This window comes from Pipra filicauda, unplaced genomic scaffold (assembly GCF_003945595.2).
Source record: "Pipra filicauda isolate LSUMZ 115617 unplaced genomic scaffold, ASM394559v2 scaffold598_size243975_pilon, whole genome shotgun sequence".
NCBI lineage: Eukaryota > Metazoa > Chordata > Aves > Passeriformes > Pipridae > Pipra > Pipra filicauda.
The window spans coordinates 205,799-230,122 of NW_024104751.1; the positions used below are offsets into that span (position 1 = coordinate 205,799).

General features: G+C 53.9%; 4 protein-coding genes across 4 annotated transcripts in view; all 4 read left to right on the top strand.

The window, feature by feature from the left end:
- On the top strand, positions 1-23,651 carry LOC113993342 (protocadherin beta-15-like). The gene is made up of 2 exons (XM_039387891.1): positions 1-2,426; positions 22,926-23,651. The coding sequence occupies exons 1-2, from the start codon at positions 9-11 to the stop codon at positions 22,947-22,949; spliced, it is 2,442 nt and encodes an 813-aa protein (XP_039243825.1). The 5' UTR covers positions 1-8; the 3' UTR covers positions 22,950-23,651.
- LOC113988377 (protocadherin beta-15-like) lies at positions 5,660-9,207 on the top strand. Its single transcript, XM_039387889.1, has one exon. It carries the CDS (start codon positions 5,660-5,662, stop codon positions 8,531-8,533), a length of 2,874 nt encoding a protein of 957 aa, XP_039243823.1. The 3' UTR covers positions 8,534-9,207.
- LOC113982686 (protocadherin beta-15-like) lies at positions 11,587-15,302 on the top strand. Its single transcript, XM_027711133.2, has one exon. It carries the CDS (start codon positions 11,615-11,617, stop codon positions 14,054-14,056), a length of 2,442 nt encoding a protein of 813 aa, XP_027566934.2. The 5' UTR covers positions 11,587-11,614; the 3' UTR covers positions 14,057-15,302.
- Positions 18,496-24,324, top strand: part of LOC113991389 (protocadherin beta-15-like) — an 18,238-nt gene continuing 12,409 nt past the window's right edge. The window contains exon 1 of the mRNA XM_039387890.1: positions 18,496-21,283. Within this exon, the coding sequence (XP_039243824.1) occupies positions 18,515-21,283 (2,769 nt within the window). The 5' untranslated portion in view covers positions 18,496-18,514. The remainder of the gene's footprint in view (positions 21,284-24,324) is intronic.

Here is a 24,324-nt window from a genome sequence, read left to right on the forward strand (position 1 = left end):
GGAGGGCCATGGCGATGGCAAGGCAAGTGCTTTGTGTGTGTGCTTTGCTCTCCGTGCCGCTCGCTCGCTCGCAGCCCATCCGCTACTCCGTGGCCGAGGAGGCGGACAGCGGCTCCCTCGTAGGCAACCTGGCGCAGGACGCGGCGCTGCCGCCGGCGCAGCTCTCGGCTCGCCGCGCCCGCCTGCTGGCCGAGGACGGCCGGCAGCACTTTCGCCTCGACCGCGCCAGCGGCCGCCTCGTCGTGGCCGACAGGCTCGACCGGGAGCAGCTGTGCGCCCAGTCCGACACCTGCACGCTCGCCTTCGAGCTGCTGCTGGCCGACCCGCTGCAGTTCTTTCGGGTCGAGGTGGCCCTGCACGACATCAATGACCATTCGCCCGTCTTCCCTGCGGAACGAGTCACTTTTAAGATCCCCGAAAGGGGCGACCCGGGCTCTCGTTTCCCTCTGGAGGTTGCTCGGGACCTTGATATTGGCAGCAATAGCATCCAGGCATACAGCATCACTCCCGAGAACGAGTACTTTAGTGTCTCCTATGGAAGTCGGAGTAATGGCGACAGATATGTTGAACTGGTCTTGGAAAAGCCGCTAGACAGAGAGGAGAAGGCGGAGATGGATTTCAGTCTCATTGCTGTGGATGGCGGCTCTCCACCCAGGAGTGGCACCACCCAAATCCACATTGTCGTTCTAGATGTCAATGACAACGCTCCAGTCTTCACACAGGATCGTTACACTATGCAGGTTTTGGAAAACACACCAAAAGGCTCTGTGGTTTTGACTGTGCTGGCAACTGATCGGGATGCGGGAGTTAATGGGGAAATCTCCTACCAGTTCAGCGAAGAAGTGGGTCGGAGTGACTCAGCATTTGAGATTGATCCCATAATGGGTGAAATTAAACTCACTAAGCCTCTGGACTTTGAGGCAGCAGAGACTCATGAGCTCAGTGTGAGGGCCACAGATGGGGGGGGCCTTTCAGCAATCTGCAAGGTGTTGGTGAAGGTGTTGGATGTGAATGACAATGCCCCGGAGCTGGTGGTCAGTTCCTTCAGCAGTCCCCTCGCCGAGAACTCAGCGCCCGGCACGGTCGTTGCCCTCTTCACTGTCCGGGACCGCGATGCCGGGGCCAACGGCAAGGTCTCCTGTGCCCTCGACGATCAGCTCGTCTTCTCCCTGCGCCCAGCCTATAAGAATTACTACGAGCTGGTGACCGTCAGTGCCCTGGACCGCGAGGAGACGGCTCAGTACATCGTGACGGTGACAGCAGCAGACGCGGGCTCCCCTCCTCTGACGAGCAGCCACACCTTCACCGTGGCCATCTCGGACGTCAATGACAACGCGCCTGTCTTCAACCAGAGCTCGTACACCATGTACGTGCGTGAGAACAATGTGCCCAGCGTGCTGGTTGGAGCCGTGAGTGCCGCAGATGCCGACGTGGGGCTCAATGCCAAGGTGACCTATTCGCTGTCAGCGGGGCAAGCGGCGGAGCGGCCTTGGTGCTCGTGCCTGTCGGTGAACTCGGAGAGCGGGCAGGTGTTTGTGCTGCGAGCCCTGGACTACGAGCAGCTGAGGCAGAGCGAGGTGGTGGTGAGCGCCTCTGACGCGGGCTCTCCTCCGCTGCGAGCCAACGTCACCGTCCGCCTGCTGGTGCTGGACGAGAACGACAACGCCCCGCTCGTGCTCTACCCGGCGCCCGACAGCGGCCCGGCCTCCAGCGAGCTGGTGCCCGTGTCGGCTGAGGCGGGCTACCTCGTCTCCAAAGTGGTGGCCGTCGACGCCGACTCGGGGCAGAACTCGTGGCTCTCCTACCACCTGCTCAGGGCCACCGACCCCGGGCTCTTTGCCGTGGCTGCCCAAAGCGGCGAGGTGAGGCTCAGGAGGCCCGTGACAGACAGAGACAGCGTCAAGCACAAGCTCGTCGTCCTGGTGCGAGACAACGGCCGCCCACCCCTCTCAGCCACCGCCGCTCTCAGCGCACTCCTGCTCAAGGACTTCTCCGACCTGCGCCAACCGCACGGCAGCCCCGCCACCGACGACCAGCCCGGCTCCCTCACCACCTACTTAATCCTTGCCTTGGTCTCCGTCTCCCTGCTCTTCCTTGGCTCCACAGCAGCCTTCGTGGCTCGCAGGCTGTGCAAGAGAAAGGAGCTGAAGGCTGCCCACGTGCTTGATGGGGCCGACAACTTGCCGAGCGGCCTGGCCGAGGCAGCTGCTGCAGGGACCCTGCCCCACCCCTACTGCTACGAGATCAGCCTCACCACGGGCTCGGGCAACAGCGAGTTCAAGTTCCTCAAGCCCTTCGGCCCCGGCCTGACACCACAGCCCTGGGCCACGGGCGGGGGCCCCAGTGAGGAACAGGTTTTCCCTTGTGTCCCTGTCCCCACAGAGGACGTGACACCGGACGATGCTGGGACTGTCTCTGCAGAACAGTTCAACCGTCTTTCCTTTAACTAGCACGGCATAGGCACGGGGTCAGCATAGGCATAGGTTTCATGCCTCCTGGAAGGCAGAGATGCAGTATGCAGCCTATGGGAATGGTTCCTTTAGAGGAAATCTGTATTTGTGATTGGCTTAACAACGTTCTGGAAAATTTTAAGTCAGAATATGATTGCATTCCCCTTAAAACCAACAAGGAAACAGAACAAAGGGAGCATAAACTCTTGCACTCAGACATTCATATGTTTCAAGTCTGTTAAGGCCATTCCTGTGAGGCTTTAAGAATGGGGTTAGCTCTCCCAGCTAAGCTCTTGTCTCACTTGCTGTCAGACAAGACAGTGGATCTTTAATTCTGTTCTGTAACAGTATGGCACAAACAGTGGGACAGACAAAGCTCATCCTTGCTGAAATGCACAAAGGCCTTTTCCCAGCTCAGAAAAGTAAGGAAATGGTCAGTGCTGTGCCACAATTGCGTGTGAGCACCAAGCCCTTTCTTTCCTGCGTTCCGGATGTCTCTGTCTCAGATATCTGGGCTCTGTGCACTTCACTTTCTTGTCACTATGTCAGTCAATACAGCCACTGTGTGTTTCCTAATGTTCACTGGTGTTGCCCGCTGAATCAGGGAATTCCTGTCACTCAGCCTTTGGAAAGCAGGTAATTCCAGCTCAGCAGGCAAGGAGGGTATTTTGACCCTTCGAGTACAGAGGATTCATGTTCTTTATGTCAGAGAAGAGCAAGGAAATGCACACTAAGATCTTCCTTTGGCCGATAAGAGGGGATTGGGTGTTCTATCTCTTTGCAGTACAGCGGCACAAACATTGTTGGGGTAGACGATATCTGTACAGAGATGTGAAAACCTGTTCATTGTCTTTGGGTGCATTGCATGAAAACTCCAAATGTCCTTCAAAGAGCATTTTCTGAAAGTACAATCAAGATGAGCTTGTGAAAACGACTTTGAGTTTGATCTCCTCATTGCTGCTCCTGCATTCAGCAGAATTTAACTTGGATGCTGTCCCAGCATGACTTTCTGTGTTTGTGTTAGAGCATTTGCATTCTCCTTTAGGCCCTTTTTCCTTGTACTCCCTGAATTGGGTTTGAGCCTTTTTTGCCTGCTCCTTTTAAGGACTGTCACGCCATCTATAGTAACTGATAGCTTTAATAATTTGTGTGATGCATGGAATATTCAGAAAGTCTCACATTGTCTGTGTTGTGCTGAAGTTTTAAAGTGTAACATTCTAAACTGGGATACACCTGAGTGTATCCCAGTCCCTTCGTCCCCAGCCTGCCACCACAGCCCTGGGCCATGGCCGGGGGCCCCAGTGAGGAACAGGTTTTCCCATTGTGTCCCTGTCCCCACAGAGGACGTGACACCGGACGATGCTGGGACTGTCTCTGCAGAACAGTTCAACCGTCTTTCCTTCAACTAGCACGGGGTCAGCACAGGCAGAGGCTTCATGTGTCGTGGTAGGCAGGGATGCAGGCTGCAGCCTGTGGCAATGGTTCCTTTAGAGGGAATTTGTATTTGCAATTGGCTTAACCAGTTTCCAGAAATTGTAAGCCAGAATCTGATTGTTTCCACTAAAAATCAATAAGCAAACAGAATAAAGGAACACAAACTGTTTCACTCAGACATTCATATGCTTCAAGTCTGTTAAGGCCATTCCTGAGAGGCTTTAAGAATGCTTTTCACTCTCCCAGCTAAGCTCTTTTCTCTCTTGCTGTCAGACAAGTCTGTGGACCTTTAATTTTGTTTTGTAACAGTATGGCACAAACAGTGGGACAGACAAACTTCATCCTTGCTTAAATGCACAATGACCTTTTCCCAGCTCAGGAAAGTAAATAAATTGTCATTGCTGTGTAACAATGCCATGTGAGCACCAAGCTCTTCCTTTCCTGGGTTCCAGATGTTTCTGGATAAAATACATGGGCTCTGTGCACTTTACTTTCTTGTCACTGTGTCAGTCAATACAGACACTGTGTGTTTCCTAATGTTCACTGGTGTTGCCCGGTGAATCAGGGAATTCCTGTTACTCAGTCATTGCAAAGCAGGCAATTCCAGCTCAGAGATCTGGCAATTCCAGCTCAGCGGACAAGGAGGGTATCTTGACCCTTTGAGTACAGAGGTCTCATCTTCTTTGTGTCAGAGAAGAGCAGCAAAATGCACAATAGGATCTATATTTTGACCGGTAAGAGGGGATTGGGTGTTCTGTCTGCTTGCAGTACAGTAGCACAAACAGTGTTGAGGTAGACTGTATCTCTACAGAGATGTGAAAACCTGTTCATTGTCTTTGGTTGCATTGCATAAAAACTCCTTGTGTACCTCCAAGAGAATTTTCTGAATCAAGATGAGCTTGTGAAAAGGACTTTGAGTTTGGTCTTCTCATTGTTGTTCCTGAATTCAGCGGAATTGAACTGGGAAGCTGTCCCAGCATGACTTTCTGGGTTTGTATTAGAGTCTTTGCATTCTCCTTTTTGGCCCTTTTTCTTTGTACTCCCTGAACTGAGTTAGAGCATTTTTTTGCCTGTTCCTTTTAAGAAGGATTGTCACACCATCTATAGTAACTGATACCTTTAATAATGTGTGTGATGCACGGAATATTCAGAAAGCCTCACACTGTCTGTGTTGTGCTGAAGTTTTAAAGTGTAACATTTTAACATTACACTCAGGGATACCCCTGAGTGTAAAACTGAAATAATGTGTAAGAGTGAGATAAAGAGAGTACCTTAAGTCCTCGCGTGGAGAAAGAAGTCTTTTGTAGAATCGTTCATTCGGGAAAGCTCTGTCAAGGTTTTTCAAAAGTGTGGGAGGTTTTTTCTCGTTTTGTCTGTTTACTGAGGTAATGTTGGGTGGGTCCCTATGTGTCTAGAGCGTGGCGATGCTGTCGATAGAGTGTTCAATGCCGTGCTCCTGCTGTTACCGCTGCGCTGCCACTGCGGAGGCTCCGGGCCAGTTTGTCTGTTCCGGGAAGGCGGGTCAGTCTTTCCGAGCTCAGCCTCTGCCTCACGCTGCATTGGTAAAAGCCTTCTGAGACTTTTATTGCCGCGTTTCTCAAAAGGCACTGACTCGCGTGTCAGCAGCAGGGAGCTCAGGACTTCCCGCGGGCTGGGGGCAGCGGGGAGCGCGGACAGACTCGGGACAGGTGACGGAGCTCTCCGTGCGTTCGGAGTAAAGCGGCGGCTCCTCATGGCTCATCCCGACCCTTGCCGGCACTTCTATCCCCGCTTTGATGTGCGCGCGTCCTGCCCCGGGCTCAGCCGAGGGCGAGCGGCGGCACCGCGCGTGTGCGCGCGTGTCCGTGGGCCGGGCCGAGCGGCAGCGCGGGCAGCGGGCGGCGGCGGGCGCAGTCCCAGCGCGCACCGCTGGGTGGTGGTCTCGGCTAAGGCGCCGCCGAGCCCGACCCAGCCCAGCTCAGCACAGCCAAGCCCAGCCCAGCTCACAACAGCCCAGCCGGGCGGAGCGGGCAGCGGCTGCGGCAGCGACCGCTGGGTCTGCCAACCGAGCCTGGGACACCGCGGCCGCACTCCGGGCTGCCGAACCGACCGGAATACAGAGGGAGAAGGAAGGCACCCGACCGCTGTCGCTTTCGGCGGAGACTACGCGAGAGATCCGCGAGAAGGAGATCGGACACCGCCGCCGCCGCCGCCGCCGGAGGAGGGCCATGGCGATGGCAAGGCAAGTGCTTTGTGTGTGTGCTTTGCTCTCCGTGCCGCTCGCTCGCTCGCAGCCCATCCGCTACTCCGTGGCCGAGGAGGCGGACAGCGGCTCCCTCGTAGGCAACCTGGCGCAGGACGCGGCGCTGCCGCCGGCGCAGCTCTCGGCTCGCCGCGCCCGCCTGCTGGCCGAGGACGGCCGGCAGCACTTTCGCCTCGACCGCGCCAGCGGCCGCCTCGTCGTGGCCGACAGGCTCGACCGGGAGCAGCTGTGCGCCCAGTCCGACACCTGCACGCTCGCCTTCGAGCTGCTGCTGGCCGACCCGCTGCAGTTCTTTCGGGTCGAGGTGGCCCTGCAAGACATCAATGACCATTCGCCCGTTTTCCCTGCTGAACGAGTCACTTTTAAGATCCTGGAAACGAGTGACCCAGGCTCTCGTTTTCCTCTGGAGGTTGCTCGGGACCTTGATGTTGGCAGCAACAACGTGCAGGCATACAGCATCTCTCCCGAGAACGAGTACTTTAGTGTCTCCTATGACAGTCGGGTTACAGGCAAGAAGTCTATCGAACTGGTCTTGGAAAAGCCTCTAGATAGAGAGGAGCAGGCAGAGATGCATTTCAGTGTCATTGCTGTGGATGGGGGCTCTCCTCCCAGGAGTGGGACCACCCAAGTCCATATTGTTGTCCTAGATGTCAATGACAATGCTCCAATCTTCACACAGGAGGAGTACATAGGGAAGGTTGTAGAAAACGTACCAACGGGTTCTGTGCTTCTGACTGTGTTGGCAACTGATCGGGATTCAGGAATTAATGGAGACATCTCCTACCAATTCAGTGAAGCAGTTAGCCCGAGTGAATCATTGTTTGAGATTGATTACACAACAGGAGAAATTAAACTTCGAAAGCCACTGGACTTTGAGGCAGCAGAGACTCACGAACTCACTGTGAGGGCCACAGATGGAGGGGGCCTTTCCGCAATCTGCAAGGTGTTGGTGGAGGTGTTGGATGTGAATGACAATGCCCCGGAGCTGGTGGTCAGTTCCTTCAGCAGTCCCCTCCCCGAGAACTCAGCGCCCGGCACGGTCGTTGCCCTCTTCACTGTCCGGGACCGCGATGCCGGGGCCAACGGCAAGGTCTCCTGTGCCCTCGACGATCAGCTCGTCTTCTCCCTGCGCCCAGCCTATAAGAATTACTATGAGCTGGTGACCGTCAGTGCCCTGGACCGCGAGGAGACGGCTCAGTACATCGTGACGGTGACAGCAGCAGACGCGGGCTCCCCTCCTCTGACGAGCAGCCACACCTTCACCGTGGCCATCTCGGACGTCAATGACAACGCGCCTGTCTTCACCCAGAGCTCGTACACCATGTACGTGCGTGAGAACAATGTGCCCAGCGTGCTGGTTGGAGCCGTGAGTGCCGCAGATGCCGACGTGGGGCTCAACGCCAAGGTGACCTATTCGCTGTCAGCGGGGCAAGCGGCGGAGCGGCCTTGGTGCTCGTGCCTGTCGGTGAACTCGGAGAGCGGGCAGGTGTTTGTGCTGCGAGCCCTGGACTACGAGCAGCTGAGGCAGAGCGAGGTGGTGGTGAGCGCCTCTGACGCGGGCTCTCCTCCGCTGCGAGCCAACGTCACCGTCCGCCTGCTGGTGCTGGACGAGAACGACAACGCCCCGCTCGTGCTCTACCCGGCGCCCGACAGCGGCCCGGCCTCCAGCGAGCTGGTGCCCGTGTCGGCTGAGGCGGGCTACCTCGTCTCCAAAGTGGTGGCCGTCGACGCCGACTCGGGGCAGAACTCGTGGCTCTCCTACCACCTGCTCAGGGCCACCGACCCCGGGCTCTTTGCCGTGGCTGCCCAAAGCGGCGAGGTGAGGCTCAGGAGGCCCGTGACAGACAGAGACAGCGTCAAGCACAAGCTCGTCGTCCTGGTGCGAGACAACGGCCGCCCACCCCTCTCAGCCACCGCCGCTCTCAGCGCACTCCTGCTCAAGGACTTCTCCGACCTGCGCCAACCGCACGGCAGCCCCGCCACCGACGACCAGCCCGGCTCCCTCACCACCTACTTAATCCTTGCCTTGGTCTCCGTCTCCCTGCTCTTCCTCGCCTCCACAGCAGCCTTCGTGGCTCGCAGGCTGTGCAAGAGAAAGGAGCTGAAGGCTGCCCACGTGCTTGACGGGGCCGACAACTTGCCGAGCGGCCTGGCCGAGGCAGCTGCTGCAGGGACCCTGCCCCACCCCTACTGCTACGAGATCAGCCTCACCACGGGCTCGGGCAACAGCGAGTTCAAGTTCCTCAAGCCCTTCGGCCCCAGCCTGACACCACAGCCCTGGGCCATGGCCGGAGGCCCCAGTGAGGAACAGGTTTTCCCTTGTGTCCCTGTCCCCACAGAGGACGTGACACCGGACGATGCTGGGACTGTCTCTGCAGAACAGTTCAACAGACTTTCCTTTAATTAGAACGGGGTCGTCACAGCCAGAGGTTTCATGCCTCGTGGTAGGAAGGGGTGCAGGCTGCAGCCTGTGGGTTTGGTTCCTCCAAGATAAATCTGTATTTGCAATTGGCATAACCATTTTCCAGAAATTGTAAATCAGGGAATACTTGTGTTTCACTAAAAACCAAGAAGCATAGAGAATAAAGGGTCCTAAAGCTCTTTCACTCAGACAGTTGTAGGTTTCAGAACTGATTCAGCCATTTCTGACAGGCTTTAAGAATGGGGTTAGCTCTCCCAGCTAAGCTCTTGTCTCTCTTGCTGTCAGATAAGACCATGGGCTCTTCTGTAACAGAATGGCACAGTTGGGTACACAAATCTCATCCTCTCTGAAATGCATAAAGACATTTTTCCAGCTCAGCAATGTTGTGAACGCAGTGTCTCAATGTCGTGTGAGCACAGGGCTCTTGCTTTCCTGGGTTCTGAATGTCTCTGTCTGAGATACCAGCCTGTAGGAATGGTTCCTCCAGAGGAAATCTGTATTTGCAATTGGCAGAACCAAATTCTAGTAAATTGTAAGTCAGGGAATGCTTGTGTTCCACTGACAACCAAGAAGCAAACAGAATAAAGGGAACAAAATCTCTTTCAGTCAGACAGTAGTAGATTTCAGACCTGATTCAGCCATTTCTGACAGGCTTTGAGAATGGGGTTATCACTCCCAGCCAAGCTCTTGTCTCTTTTGCTGTCACACAAGACAGTAGACCTCTTCTGTAATGGAATGGAACAGCTGGGCAGAGAAATCTCATTCTCACTGAAATTCACAGAGGCCTTTTCCCAGCTCAGATAAATTAGGATGTTGTGAGTATTGTCCTAGTGTTGTGTAGGCACAGCACTCTTTCTTTCCTGGGTTCTGGATGTCTCTGTCTGAGATGTGTGGGCCCTGTGTCCTTTGCTCTCTTGACACTGTGTCTGTCTGTGCATCACTAGTGCTGCCTGGTGAATTAGGCATTTGCTCCCATTCAGCCATTTCTATGCAGGCCATGCCATGCTTGTGTTCCACTAAACCCCAAGAAAGAAACAGAATGAAGGGGGCCAGAGCTCTTTCACTCAGACATTCATATGTTTCAGGTCTTTTAAGGCCATTCCTGAGAGGCTTTAAGAATGGGGTTAGCAGTTCCAGCTAAGCTCTTGTCTCTCCTTCTGTCAGACAAGACAGTGAACCTTTAATTCTGTTCTGTAACACTCTGGCACAGAAAATGAGACAGGCAAACCTCATCCTTTCTGAAATTCACAGTGACCTTTGCCCAGCTCAGGTCAGTGCTGGGAAGTTGTCAGTGCTGTGTCACAGTTGCATGTGAGCACCAAGCTCTTTCTTTCCTGCGTTCTGGATGTTTCTGTTTGACATATATGGGCTCTGTGGGCTTTGCTTTCTTGTCACTATGTCAGTCAACACAACCACTGTGTGTTTCCTAATGTTCACTGGTGTTGCCCGGTGAATCAGGAATTCCTGCCATTCAGCAATTGCAAAGCAGGCAATTCCAGCTCAGCAGGCAAGGAGGGTATTTTGATACTTTGAGTACAGAGGTCTCGTCTTCAGAGAAGAGCAGAAAAATGCACAGTAAGATCTTCCTTTGACCAATAAGAGGGGATTGGCTGTTCTGTCTTTTTGCAGTACAGTAGCACAAATGGTGTTGGGGTGGGCTGCAACTGTACAGAGTTATTAAAACATGTTCATTGTTTTTGGGTGCATTGCATGAAAACTCCAAATGTCCTTCAAAGAGCATTTTTCTGAAGATACAATCAAGATGAGCTTGTGAAAAGGACTTTGGCTTTAATCTTCTCATTGATGTTCCTGGATTCCGCAGAATTGAACTGGGAAGCTGTCCCAGCATAACTTTCTGGGTTTGTGTTAGAGCATTTGCATTCTCCTTTTTGCCCTTTTTCCTTGTACTCTCTGAACTGGGCTTTAGCATTTTTTTGCCCGTTCCTTTTAAGGACTGTCACCCCATCTGTAGTAACTGATACCTTTACTAATGTGTGTGATGCACGGAATATTCAGAAAGCCTCACACTGCCTGTGTTGTGATGAAGTTTTAAACTGTAACATTCTAAACTGGGATACCCCTGAGTGTAAATACTGAAATAATGTGTAATTGAGAAATAAAGAGAGTACCTTAATTCCTTGTGTGGAAGAATCTTTTGTAGAATCATTCGTTCGGGAAAAGTCTGTCAAGCTTTTTAAAAAGTCTGGGAGGTTTTTTTCGTTTTGTCCATTTATTGAGATGATGTTGGGTGAGTGCATATGTATCTAGAGCTTGGAGATGCAGGCGATAGAGCGTTCAGTGCCGTGTCCGTGCTGTTACCGCTGCGCTGCCACTGCGGAGGCTCCGGGCCAGGTGGTATCTTCTGGGAAAGTGGTTCAGTCTTTCCGGGCTCAGGTTCTGCCTCACGCTGCGGTGGGAAACGCCTTGTGCTGCTTTTACCGCTGCGTTTCTCGAAGGGCGCGGACGCTTCTGCCAGGAGAAGAGACTCACGGTTTCCCGAGGACTGTGGGCAGGGGGGAGCGGGGAGGGCGGACAGACTCGGGACAGGTGCTGACTCTATCCGTGTGCTTGGAGTAAAGCGGCGGCTCCTCAGTGCTCATCCCGACCCTTGCCGGCAATTCCATCCCCGCTTTGATGTGCGCGCGTCCTGCCCCGGGCTCAGCCGAGGGCGAGCGGCGGCACCGCGCGTGTGCGCGCGTGTCCGTGGGCCGGGCCGAGCGGCAGCGCGGGCAGCGGGCGGCGGCGGGCGCAGTCCCAGCGCGCACCGCTGGGTGGTGGTCTCGGCTAAGGCGCCGCCGAGCCCGACCCAGCCCAGCTCAGCACAGCCAAGCCCAGCCCAGCTCACAACAGCCCAGCCGGGCGGAGCGGGCAGCGGCTGCGGCACCGACCGCTGGGTCTGCCAGCCGAGCCTGGGACACCGCGGCTGCACTCCGGGCTGCCGACCAGACCGGAATACAGAGGGAACAGAAGGGCACCCTACCGCTGCCGCTTTCGGCGGGGACTACACCAGAGATCCGCGAGAAGGAGATCGGACACCGCCGCCGCCGCCGGAGCCGGAGGAGGGCCATGGCGATGGCAAGGCAAGTGCTTTGTGTGTGTGCTTTGCTCTCCGTGCCGCTCGCTCGCTCGCAGCCCATCCGCTACTCCGTGGCCGAGGAGGCGGACAGCGGCTCCCTCGTAGGCAACCTGGCGCAGGACGCGGCGCTGCCGCCGGCGCAGCTCTCGGCTCGCCGCGCCCGCCTGCTGGCCGAGGACGGCCGGCAGCACTTTCGCCTCGACCGCGCCAGCGGCCGCCTCGTCGTGGCCGACAGGCTCGACCGGGAGCAGCTGTGCGCCCAGTCCGACACCTGCACGCTCGCCTTCGAGCTGCTGCTGGCCGACCCGCTGCAGTTCTTTCGGGTCGAGGTGGCCCTGCACGACATCAATGACCATTCGCCCGTTTTTCCCGTGGATAAAGTCACTTTTGACATCCTGGAAACGAGCGAGCCTGGCTCTCGTTTCCCTTTGGAGGTGGCTTGGGACTTTGATATTGGCAGCAACAGCGTCCAGGCATACAGCATTGCTCCCGAGAACGAGTATTTTAGTGTCTCCTATGGGAGTCGGATGAAGAGCAAGAAGTATGTTGAACTGGTTTTGGAGAAGTCGCTGGACAGAGAGGAGCAGGCAGAGATGGATTTCAGTCTCATTGCTGTGGATGGGGGCTCTCCACCCAGAAGTGGAACCACCCAAATTCACATTACAGTTCTGGATGTCAATGACAACGCTCCCGTCTTCACACAGGAGGTGTATGATGTGCAGGTATTGGAAAATGCACCGGAGGGCTCTGTGGTCTTGACTGTCTTGGCAACAGATCGGGATTCAGGAATTAATGGAGACATCTCCTACCAGTTCAGACAAGCAGTCAGTCAGAGTGATTCAGCCTTTGAGATTGATTCCATAACGGGTGAAATTAAACTCACAAAGCCTCTGGATTTTGAGGCAGCAGACACTCACGAGCTCAGTGTGAGAGCCAGAGATGGTGGGGGCCTTTCAGCAATCTGCAAGGTGTTGGTGGAGGTGTTGGATGTGAATGACAATGCCCCGGAGCTGGTGGTCAGTTCCTTCAGCAGTCCCCTCCCCGAGAACTCAGCGCCCGGCACGGTCGTTGCCCTCTTCACCGTCAGGGACCGCGATGCCGGGGCCAACGGCAAGGTCTCCTGTGCCCTCGACGATCAGCTCGTCTTCTCCCTGCGCCCAGCCTATAAGAATTACTACGAGCTGGTGACCGTCAGTGCCCTGGACCGCGAGGAGACGGCTCAGTACATCGTGACGGTGACAGCAGCAGACGCGGGCTCCCCTCCTCTGACGAGCAGCCACACCTTCACCGTGGCCATCTCGGACGTCAATGACAACGCGCCTGTCTTCACCCAGAGCTCGTACACCATGTACGTGCGTGAGAACAATGTGCCCAGCGTGCTGGTTGGAGCCGTGAGTGCCGCAGATGCCGACGTGGGGCTCAACGCCAAGGTGACCTATTCGCTGTCAGCGGGGCAAGCGGCGGAGCGGCCTTGGTGCTCGTGCCTGTCGGTGAACTCAGAGAGCGGGCAGGTGTTTGTGCTGCGAGCCCTGGACTACGAGCAGCTGAGGCAGAGCGAGGTGGTGGTGAGCGCCTCTGACGCGGGCTCTCCTCCGCTGCGAGCCAACGTCACCGTCCGCCTGCTGGTGCTGGACGAGAACGACAACGCCCCGCTCGTGCTCTACCCGGCGCCCGACAGCGGCCCGGCCTCCAGCGAGCTGGTGCCCGTGTCGGCTGAGGCGGGCTACCTCGTCTCCAAAGTGGTGGCCGTCGACGCCGACTCGGGGCAGAACTCCTGGCTCTCCTACCACCTGCTCAGGGCCACCGACCCCGGGCTCTTTGCCGTGGCTGCCCAAAGCGGCGAGGTGAGGCTCAGGAGGCCCGTGACAGACAGAGACAGCGTCAAGCACAAGCTCGTCGTCCTGGTGCGAGACAACGGCCGCCCACCCCTCTCAGCCACCGCCGCTCTCAGCGCACTCCTGCTCAAGGACTTCTCCGACCTGCGCCAACCGCACGGCAGCCCCGCCACCGACGACCAGCCCGGCTCCCTCACCACCTACTTAATCCTTGCCTTGGTCTCCGTCTCCCTGCTCTTCCTCGCCTCCACAGCAGCCTTCGTGGCTCGCAGGCTGTGCAAGAGAAAGGAGCTGAAGGCTGCCCACGTGCTTGACGGGGCCGACAACTTGCCGAGCGGCCTGGCCGAGGCAGCTGCTGCAGGGACCCTGCCCCACCCCTACTGCTACGAGATCAGCCTCACCACGGGCTCGGGCAACAGCGAGTTCAAGTTCCTCAAGCCCTTCGTCCCCGGCCTGACACCACAGCCCTGGGCCATGGCCGGGGGCCCCAGTGAGGAACAGGTTTTCCCTTGTGTCCCTGTCCCCACAGAGGACGTGACACCGGACGATGCTGGGACTGTCTCTGCAGAACAGTTCAACCGTCTTTCCTTTAACTAGCACAGGGTCAGCACAGGTAGAGGCTTCATGCCTCATGGTAGGAAGGGATGCAGTATGCAGCCTATGGGAATGATTTCTGCAGAGTAAATCTGTATTTGCAATTGGTGTAACCAAATTCTGGGAATCTGTAAGTCAGGGAATGCTTGTGTTCCACTAAAAACCAAGAAGCAAACAGAATAAAGGGTACCAAACTGTTTCACTCAGACAGTAGTAGGTTTCAGATTTGATTCAACCATTTCTGAGAGGCTTTAAGAATGGGGTTAGCAGTCCCAGAGAAGATCTTGTCCCTCTTGCTGACACACAGGACAGTAGAGCACTTATTCTCTTCTGTAATGGAATGGCACAGTTGGGTAGAAAAATCTCATTCTTGCTGAAATGCACAGAGGCCTTTTCCCAGTTCAGATAAATTAGGATGTTGTGAATAATGCCTTAGTGTTGTGTAAGCACAGCACTCTTTCTTTCCTGAGTTCTGGATGTGTCTGGATGAGATGTGTGGGCCCTGTGTCCTTTGCTCTCTTGTCACTGTGTCTGTCTGTGCATCACTCCTGCTGCCTGGTGAATTAGGGATTTGCTCCCATTCAGCCATTGCTATGCAGGCCATTCCAACCCAGCAGGCAAGGAGGGTATTTTGACCCTGTCAGTACATCAGTCTCATCTTCTCTATTGCAGAGTAGAGCAGCAAAATGCACAATAAGGTCTTCCTTTGGCCTATAGGAGGGGTTGGGTGTTCTGTCTCCTTGCAATACAGCAGCACAGTGTTGGGATAGACTGTAACTGTACAGAGGTGTGAAAACATATTTGTTGTGTTTGAGGTGCATTGCATGAAAACTCCACGTGTCCTTCAAAGAACATTTTCTGAAGGCAGAATCAAAACGAACTGGTGGAAAGGACATTAAATTTGGTCTCCTCATTCTTTTTCCTGAATCCGGAGGCTTCTCAATGGAATGGAAAGCTATCCCCACAGGACTTTCCAGTTTTATGTGAGCACATTTGCATTCTCTGTTGACCTTTTCCCTTTTACTCCCTGAACTGTGTTTGAACATTTGCTTACCTGTTCCTTTAAAAAAGGACTGTGACACCATCTCTAATAACTGATTTTTTGAATGATGTCTGTGAGGAATGGAATATCCAGAGAGCCTCACGCTGTGTTGTGCTGAAGTTATAAACTGTACCATTGTAAACTGGAATACCCCTGAGTGTAGAAACTGAAATAATGTGTAAGAGTGAAATAAAGAGAGTACCTTAATTCCTTGCGTGGAGAGAGAAGTCTTTGTAGAGAAGTGCTTTCTGGGAAAGCTCTGCCAAGTTTTTTCAAAAGTCTGGGAGTTTTTTTCTCAGTGTGTCCTTTCAGTGAGGTAATGTTTGGCAGGTACATGTGTTGAGTTTGGAGATACAGGCAACAGAGCGTTCAGTGCCGTGCCCATGCCCTGCCACCACAGCCCTGGGCCGTGGGCGGGGGCCCCAGTGAGGAACAGGTTTTCCCTTGTGTCCCTGTCCCCACAGAGGACGTGACACCGGACGATGCTGGGACTGTCTCTGCAGAACAGTTCAACAGACTTTCCTTTAACTAGCACGGGGTCAGCAGAGTCAGAGGCTTCATGCCTTGTGGTAGGCAGGGATTCAGGCTGCAGCCTGTGGGATTGGTTCCTCCAAAATAAATCTGCAATTGGCACAACCAGTTTCCAGAAACTCTAGTTAAGGGAATGCTTGTGTTCCAACCAAGAAGCAAACAAAATAAAGGGACCAAAGCTCTTTCACTGAGAGAGTAGTAAGGTTTCAGAACTGATTCGACCATTTCTGAGAGGCTATAGGAATGGGGTTAGCAGTCTCAGAGAACATCTTGTCTCTCTTGCTGTCACACAAGACAGTAGACCTTTTATTCTCTTGTGTAAGGTTATGGCACAGTGTGACAGAGAAATCTCATCCTTGCTGGAATACACAAAGACCTTTTCCCCGCTCAGAAAAATTAGGATGTTGTGAGTATTGTCATAGTGTTGTGTAAGCACAGCACTCTTTCTTTCCTGGGTTCTGGATGTCTCTGGCTGAGATGTGTGGGCCCTGTGTCCTTTGCTTTCTTGTAACTATGTCTCTTTATGCATCACTAGTAATCATCATGGCTGGGCTTCGGGAACGAAGATTTGGGGAGGGCTCTACCCACGTTTGTTACAAGCGTGCTGGTGGCTAAAAAGACCAATACGAGATAGACACGTCCGGTTGCAAAAGGCACAGCAGAAACACTCCTTAGGTGGTATATTCTGCAAGACACAATTCTTTCTGCGTTGTCTTTTCTCCTCAAGGGTGACCCTGCTGCGTTCTCAAAGGCATCAGCAGCGTTATAGATGGTGTGTCTCCAGACCTCCCGATTGGAGGCCAGAGTAGGCCAGTTCTGTTGATCAATATGGGCAAGGCTGAGATGTTGTTTCAGGGAGTCCTTGTATCTCCTCTTTGGGGCTCCTCTCTTGCAGCAGCTGGTGGCAAGTTCACCATAAAGCAAGATCTTAGGGAGGGGGTGGTTGGTCCTTCATCCTGGAGACGTGCCCTGCCCAGCACAGCTGTGTTCTCAGCAACATGGCCTCAGTACTTGTGATTGCTGTTTGTTCTAGAACAGACGTATTAGTCACATAATCTGACCAGTGGATGTTTAGGATTGAATGGAGACAGCGTTGATGGAAGCGTTCGAGGAGTCGCAGGTGGTGGTGGTAGATGACCCTTGATTCACATCCATACAAGAGAGTAGACAGCACAATGGCTCTGTAAACACTGATCTTTGTTCTTTTCTTCAAGTGTTTTTTTCACCAAACTCTCTTATGAAGTTTTCCAAAAGCACTGTATGCCTTTGCTAATCTGTTGTCTGTCTCCCCGTCAATCTTACCATCCGAGGAGATGAGGCTGCCTAGGGAATTAAACTGCTGGACTGATTTGAGCTCTGATTGGCCAATGGTGATATGGGGATGTTGGGGGATTTCCTGAGGTGCAGGTTGATGGAGAACTTCTGACTTCTTCAAGCTGAGCTCCAGCCCAAAGAGCTCAGCAGCATCTGCAAAGCAGGATGTTAAACGCTGCAGAGCTGCTTCTGTGTGGGCAACAAGGGCAGCATCATCAGCATAAAGCACTTCTCAGACAAGATGGTTTAAGGTCTTGGTGTGGGCCTTCAGTCACCTTAGGTTGAAAAGGCTCCCATCAGTATGGTATCGAATGTAGATCCCGTCCTGATCATCGAGGTCTGCTGTGGCCATTTGGAGCATCACTAGTGCTGCCTGGTGAATTAGGGATTTGCTCCCATTCAGCCATTGCTATGCAGGCCATTCCAACCCAGCAGGCAAGGAGGGTATTTTGACCCTTTCAGTACATTGGTCTCATCTTCTCTATTGCAGAGTAGAGCAGCAAAATGCACAATAAGGTCTTCCTTTGGCCTATAGGAGGGGTTGGGTGTTCTGTCTCCTTGCAACACAGCAGCACAAACCGTGTTGGGATAGACTGTAACTGTACAGAGGTGTGAAAACATATTTGTTGTGTTTGAGGCGCATTGCATGAAAACTCCACACATCCTTCAAAGAACATTTTCTGAAGGCAGAATCAAAATGAACTGGTGGAAAAGACATTGAATTTTTTTCTCCTGAGTCTTGTTTCTGATTCTGGAGGCTTCTTAATGAAGTGGAAAGCTATCCCCTCATAACTTTCCTTTTTTGTATGAGCACATTTGCATTCTGTCTTGATGTTTTCCCTTCTACTCCCTGAACTGTGTTTGAGCAGTGTTTGAGTGTGTGGCTATTCCTTTTAAGAAGGACTGTCACACCATCTCTAATAACTGATTTTTTGAATGATGTCTGTGAGGAATGGAATATTTAGAAAGCCTCACGCTGTGTTGTGCTGAAGATATAAACTGTAACACTGTAAACTGGGATACCCCTGAGTGTAAAAACTGACATAATGTGTAAGAGTGAAATAAAGAGAGTACCTTAATTCCTGGCGTGGAGACAGAAGTCTTTGTAGGGAAGTTCTTTCTGGGAAAGCTCTGCCAAGTTTTTTCAAAAGTCTGGGAGTTTTTTTCTCAATATGCCCTCTGAGTGAGATAACGGTTGGGGGGTACATGTCTTGAGTCTGGAGATGCAGGCGATAGAGCGTTCAGTGCCGCGCCTGTGCTGTTACCGCTGCGCTGCCGCTGCAGAGGCTCCGGGCGGGTTGGTCTGTTCGGGGAAGGCGGGTCAGTCTTTCCGGGCTCAGCCTCTGCCTCACCCTGCGATGGGAAACGACTTGTGCGGCTTTTACCGCCGCATTTCTCGAAAGGGGCTGACTCGCGTGCCGGGCGCCGAGCGCTCACGGCTTCCCGCGGGCTGTGGGCAGCGGGGAACAGGAACAGACGAGGGGGACGTCCAGTTGCTCCCCGTCTTATCGTACTCCAGCGGCTGCCTCTCCTGGCTCATCCCGACCCTTGCCGGCACTTCCATCCCCGCTTCCATGTGCGCGCGTCCTGCCCCGGGCTCAGCCGAGGGCGAGCGGCGGCACCGCGCGTGTGCGCGCGTGTCCGTGGGCCAGGCCGAGCGGCAGCGCGGGCAGCGGGCGGCGGCGGGCGCAGTCCCAGCGCGCACCGCTGGGTGGTGGTCTCGGCTAAGGCGCCGCCGAGCCCGACCCAGCCCAGCTCAGCACAGCCAAGCCCAGCCCAGCTCACAACAGCCCAGCCGGGCGGAGCGGGCAGCGGCTGCGGCACCGACCGCTGGGTCTGCCAGCCGAGCCTGGGACACCGCGGCTGCACTCCGGGCTGCCGACCAGACCGGAATACAGAGGGAGCAGAAGGGCACCCGACCGCTGCCGCTTTCTGCGGGGACTACGCGAGAGATCCGCGAGAAGGAGATCGGACACCGCCGCCGCCGCCGCCGGAGGAGGGCCATGGCGATGGCAAGGCAAGTGCTTTGTGTGTGTGCTTTGCTCTCCGTGCCGCTCGCTCGCTCGCAGCCCATCCGCTACTCCGTGGCCGAGGAGGCGGACAGCGGCTCCCTCGTAGGCAACCTGGCGCAGGACGCGGCGCTGCCGCCGGCGCAGCTCTCGGCTCGCCGCGCCCGCCTGCTGGCCGAGGACGGCCGGCAGCACTTTCGCCTCGACCGCGCCAGCGGCCGCCTCGTCGTGGCCGACAGGCTCGACCGGGAGCAGCTGTGCGCCCAGTCCGACACCTGCACGCTCGCCTTCGAGCTGCTGCTGGCCGACCCGCTGCAGTTCTTTCGGGTCGAGGTGGCCCTGCACGACATCAACGACCATTCGCCCGTTTTCCCCGAGGAAACAGTCACTTTTAAGATCCCAGAAACGAGCGACCCGGGCTCTCGTTTCCCTCTGGAGGTGGCTCTGGACCTTGATATTGGGAGCAACAGCGTTCAGGCATACAGCATCTCTCCCAAGAACCACTACTTTAGTGTCTTCTATGGGAGCCCGATTAGGGGTAAGAAGTCTGTGGAACTTGTTTTGGAAAAGCCTCTAGACAGAGAGGAGCAGGCAGAGATGGATTTCAGTCTCATTGCAGTAGATGGAGGATCTCCACCCAGGAGCGGGACCACCCAAATTCACATTGTCGTCCTAGATGTCAATGACAATGCTCCAGTCTTCACACAGGAGGTCTATGATGTGCAGGTATTGGAAAACACACCAAAAGGCTCTGTGGTTCTGACTGTGCTGGCAACTGATCAGGATGCGGGAGTTAATGGGGACATCTCCTATCAGTTCAGACAAGTAGTCAGCCAGAGTGACTCAGCATTTGAGATTGATCCCATAACGGGTGAAATTAAACTCACAAAGCCTCTGGACTTTGAGGCAGCAGAGACTCATGAGCTCAGTGTGAGGGCCACAGATGGGGGGGGCCTTTCAGCAATTTGCAGAGTGTTGGTGGAGGTGTTGGATGTGAACGACAATGCCCCGGAGCTGGTGGTCAGTTCCTTCAGCAGTCCCCTCCCCGAGAACTCAGCGCCCGGCACGGTCGTTGCCCTCTTCACTGTCCGGGACCGCGATGCCGGGGCCAACGGCAAGGTCTCCTGTGCCCTCGACGATGAGCTCGTCTTCTCCCTGCGCCCAGCCTATAAGAATTACTACGAGCTGGTGACCGTCAGTGCCCTGGACCGCGAGGAGACGGCTCAGTACATCGTGACGGTGACAGCAGCAGACGCGGGCTCCCCTCCTCTGACGAGCAGCCACACCTTCACCGTGGCCATCTCGGACGTCAATGACAACGCGCCTGTCTTCAACCAGAGCTCGTACACCATGTACGTGCGTGAGAACAATGTGCCCAGCGTGCTGGTTGGAGCCGTGAGTGCCGCAGATGCCGACGTGGGGCTCAATGCCAAGGTGACCTATTCGCTGTCAGCGGGGCAAGCGGCGGAGCGGCCTTGGTGCTCGTGCCTGTCGGTGAACTCGGAGAGCGGGCAGGTGTTTGTGCTGCGAGCCCTGGACTACGAGCAGCTGAGGCAGAGCGAGGTGGTGGTGAGCGCCTCTGACGCGGGCTCTCCTCCGCTGCGAGCCAACGTCACCGTCCGCCTGCTGGTGCTGGACGAGAACGACAACGCCCCGCTCGTGCTCTACCCGGCGCCCGACAGCGGCCCGGCCTCCAGCGAGCTGGTGCCCGTGTCGGCTGAGGCGGGCTACCTCGTCTCCAAAGTGGTGGCCGTCGACGCCGACTCGGGGCAGAACTCGTGGCTCTCCTACCACCTGCTCAGGGCCACCGACCCCGGGCTCTTTGCCGTGGCTGCCCAAAGCGGCGAGGTGAGGCTCAGGAGGCCCGTGACAGACAGAGACAGCGTCAAGCACAAGCTCGTCGTCCTGGTGCGAGACAACGGCCGCCCACCCCTCTCAGCCACCGCCGCTCTCAGCGCACTCCTGCTCAAGGACTTCTCCGACCTGCGCCAACCGCACGGCAGCCCCGCCACCGACGACCAGCCCGGCTCCCTCCCCACCTACTTAATCCTTGCCTTGGTCTCCGTCTCCCTGCTCTTCCTCGCCTCCACAGCAGCCTTCGTGGCTCGCAGGCTGTGCAAGAGAAAGGAGCTGAAGGCTGCCCACGGGCTTGACGGGGCCGACAACTTGCCAAGCGGCCTGGCCGAGGCAGCTGCTGCAGGGACCCTGCCCCACCCCTACTGCTACGAGATCAGCCTCACCACGGGCTCGGGCAACAGCGAGTTCAAGTTCCTCAAGCCCTTCATCCCCAGCCTGACACCACAGCCCTGGGCCATGGCCGGGGGCCCCAGTGAGGAACAGGTTTTCCCTTGTGTCCCTGTCCCCACAGAGGACGTGACACTGGACGATGCTGGGACTGTCTCTGCAGAACAGTTCAACCGTCTTTCCTTTAACTAGCAAGTGGTCTGCACAGGCAGAGGCTTCATGCCTCATGATAGGAAGGGATGCAGGCTGCAACCTGTGGCAATGGTTTCTGCAGAGTAAATCTGTACTTGCAATTGGCATAACCAAATTCTGGGAAACTGTAAGTCAGGGAATGCTTGTGTTCCACTAAAAATCAAGAAGCAAACAGAATAAATGGTACCAAAACTCTTTCACTCAGACAGCAGTAGGTTTCAGATTGATTCAGCCATTTCTGACAGACTTAAAGAATGGGGTTAGCTCTCCCAGCTAAGCTCTTGTCTCTCTTGCTGTCACACAAGACAGTGGACCTCTTCTGTAATGGAATGGAACAGCTGGGTAGAGAAATCTCATTCTTGCTGAAATGCACAGAGGCCTTTTCCCAGCTCAGATAATTTGGATGTTATGAATAATGTCACAGCATTGTGTAAGCACAGCACTCTTTCTTTCCTGGGTTCTGGATGTGTCTGGATGAGATGTGTGGGTCCTGTGTCCTTTGCTCTCTTGTCACTGTGTCTGTCTGTGCATCACTCCTGCTGCCTGGTGAATTAGGGATTTGCTCCCATTCTGCCATTGCTATGCAGGCCATTCCAACCCAGCAGGCAAGGAGGGTATTTTGACCCTGTCAGTACATCAGTCTCATCTTCTCTATTGCAGAGTAGAGAGCAAAGTGCACAATAAGGTCTTCCTTTGGCCTATAGGAGGGGTTGGGTGTTCTGTCTCCTTGCAGTTCAGCAGCACAAAGAGTGTTGGGATAGACTGTAACTGTACAGAGGTGTGAAAACATATTTGTTGTGTTTGAGGTGCATTGCATGAAAACTCCACATGTCCTTCAAAGAACATTTTGTGAAGGCAGAATCAAAATGAACTGGTGGAAAGGACATTGAGTTTGGCCTCCTCCTTGTTTTTCCTGAATCCGGAGGCTTCTTAATGAAGTGGAAAACTATCCCCTCGTGACTTTCCGGTTTTATGTGAGCACATTTGCATTCTCTGTTGACCTTTTCCCTTTTACTCCCTGAACTGTGTTTGAGCATTTACTTGCCTATTGCTTTTAAGAAGGACTGTCACACCATCTCTAATAACTGATTTTTTGAATGATGTCTGTGAGGAATGGAATATCCAGAAAGCCTCACGCTGTGTTGTGCTGAAGATATAAACTGTACCATTGTAAACTGGGATACCCCTGAGTGTAGAAACTGAAATAATGTGTAAGAGTGAAATAAAGAGAGTACCTTAATTCCTGGTGTGGAGAGAGAAGTCTTTGTAGAGAAGTGCTTTCAAGGAAAGCTCTGCCAAATTTTTTCAAGAGTCTGGGTGTTTTTTACCCAGTGTGTCCTTTCAGTGAGGTAATGTTTGGTGGGTACATGTGTTGAGTTTGGAGATACAGGCAATAGAGCGTTCAGTGCCGTGCCCATGCCCTGCCACCACAGCCCTGGGCCATGGGCGGGGGCCCCAGTGAGGAACAGGTTTTCCTTGTGTCCCTGTCCCCACAGAGGACGTGACACCGGACAATGCTGGGACTGTCTCTGCAGAACAGTTCAACAGACTTTCCTTTAACTAGCACAGGGTCAGCACAGGCAGAGGCTTTATGCATCCTGGAAGGCAGAGATGCAGGGTGCAGCCTGTGGGAATGGTTCCTTTAGAGGAAATCTGTATTTTCGATTGGCTTAAGCACATTCTGGAAATTTTAAGTCAGAGTATGATTGCATTCCCCTGAAAACCAACAAGCAAACAGAATAAAGGGAACATAAACTCTTTCACTCAGTTATTCATGTGTTTCAGGTCTGTTAAGGCCATTCCTGAGAGGCTTTAAGAATGCTTTTAGCTCTCCCAGCTAAGCTCTTGTCTCTCTTGCTGTCAGACAAGACCGTGGACCTTTAATTCTATTCTGTCACAGTATGGCACAAACAGTGGGACAGACAAACCTCATCCTTGTTGAAATGCACAAAGGCCTTTTCCCAGCTTAGAAAAGTAAGGAAATGATCAGTGCTGTGCCACAATTGCGTGTTAGCACCAAGCCCTTTCTTTCCTGTGTTCTGGATGTCTCTGTCTGACATCTGTGGGCTCTGTGCACTTCTCTTTTTTGACACTATGTCAGTCGACACAGCCACTGTGTTTTTCCTAATGTTCACTGGTGTTGCCCGCTGAATCAGGGAATTCCTGCCATTCAGCCATTGCAAAGCAGGTAATTCCAGCTCTGCAGGCAAGAAGGGTATTTTGATCCTTTGAGTACAGAGGATTCAGGTTCTTTATGTCAGAGAAAAGCAGCAAAATTCAGGTTCTTTATGTCAGAGAAAAGCAGTTCTTTATGTCAGAGAAAAGCAGCAAAAGTCGATAAGAGGGGATTGGGTGTTCTGTCTCCTTGCAATACATCGGCACAAACAGTGTTGAGGTAGACTATAACAGTACTGAGTTATGAAAAACTTGTTCATTGTCTTTGGGTGCGTTGCATGAAAACTCCAAATGTCCTTCAAAGAGTATTTTCTGAAGGTACAATCAAGATGAGCTTGTGAAAAGGACTTTGAGTTTGATCTCCTTATTGCTGTTCCTGGATTCAGCAGAATTGAACTGGGAGGCCATCCCAGCATGACTTTCTGGGTTTGTGTTAGAGCATTTGCATTCTCCTTTAGGCCCTTTCCCCTTGTACTCCCTGAACTGGGCTTGACCATTTTTTTGCCTGTTCCTTTTAAGAAGGACTGTCACCCCATCTATAGTAACTGATACTTCAATAATGTGTGTGATGCACGGAATATCCGGAAAGCCTCACACTGTCTGTGTTGTGATGAAGTTTTAAATTGTAACATTCTAAACTGTCATACCCCTGAGTGTAAAAACTGAAATAACGTGTAAGAGTGAAATAAAGAGAGTACCTTAATTCCTTGCATGGAAGAATCTCTTGTAGAATCAATCATTCAGGAAAGGTCTGTCAAGGTTTT

Coding starts and splice junctions, on each gene's coding strand:
- LOC113988377 (XM_039387889.1), top strand. CDS start 5,660: ATGTGCGCGCGTCCTGCCCCGGGCTCAGCCGAGGGCGAGCGGCGGCAC.
- LOC113993342 (XM_039387891.1), top strand. CDS start 9: ATGGCGATGGCAAGGCAAGTGCTTTGTGTGTGTGCTTTGCTCTCCGTG. Junction 2,427..22,925: donor GGACTGTCTCTGCAGAACAG/TTCAACCGTCTT, acceptor TCTGCAGAACAG/TTCAACAGACTTTCCTTTAA.
- LOC113982686 (XM_027711133.2), top strand. CDS start 11,615: ATGGCGATGGCAAGGCAAGTGCTTTGTGTGTGTGCTTTGCTCTCCGTG.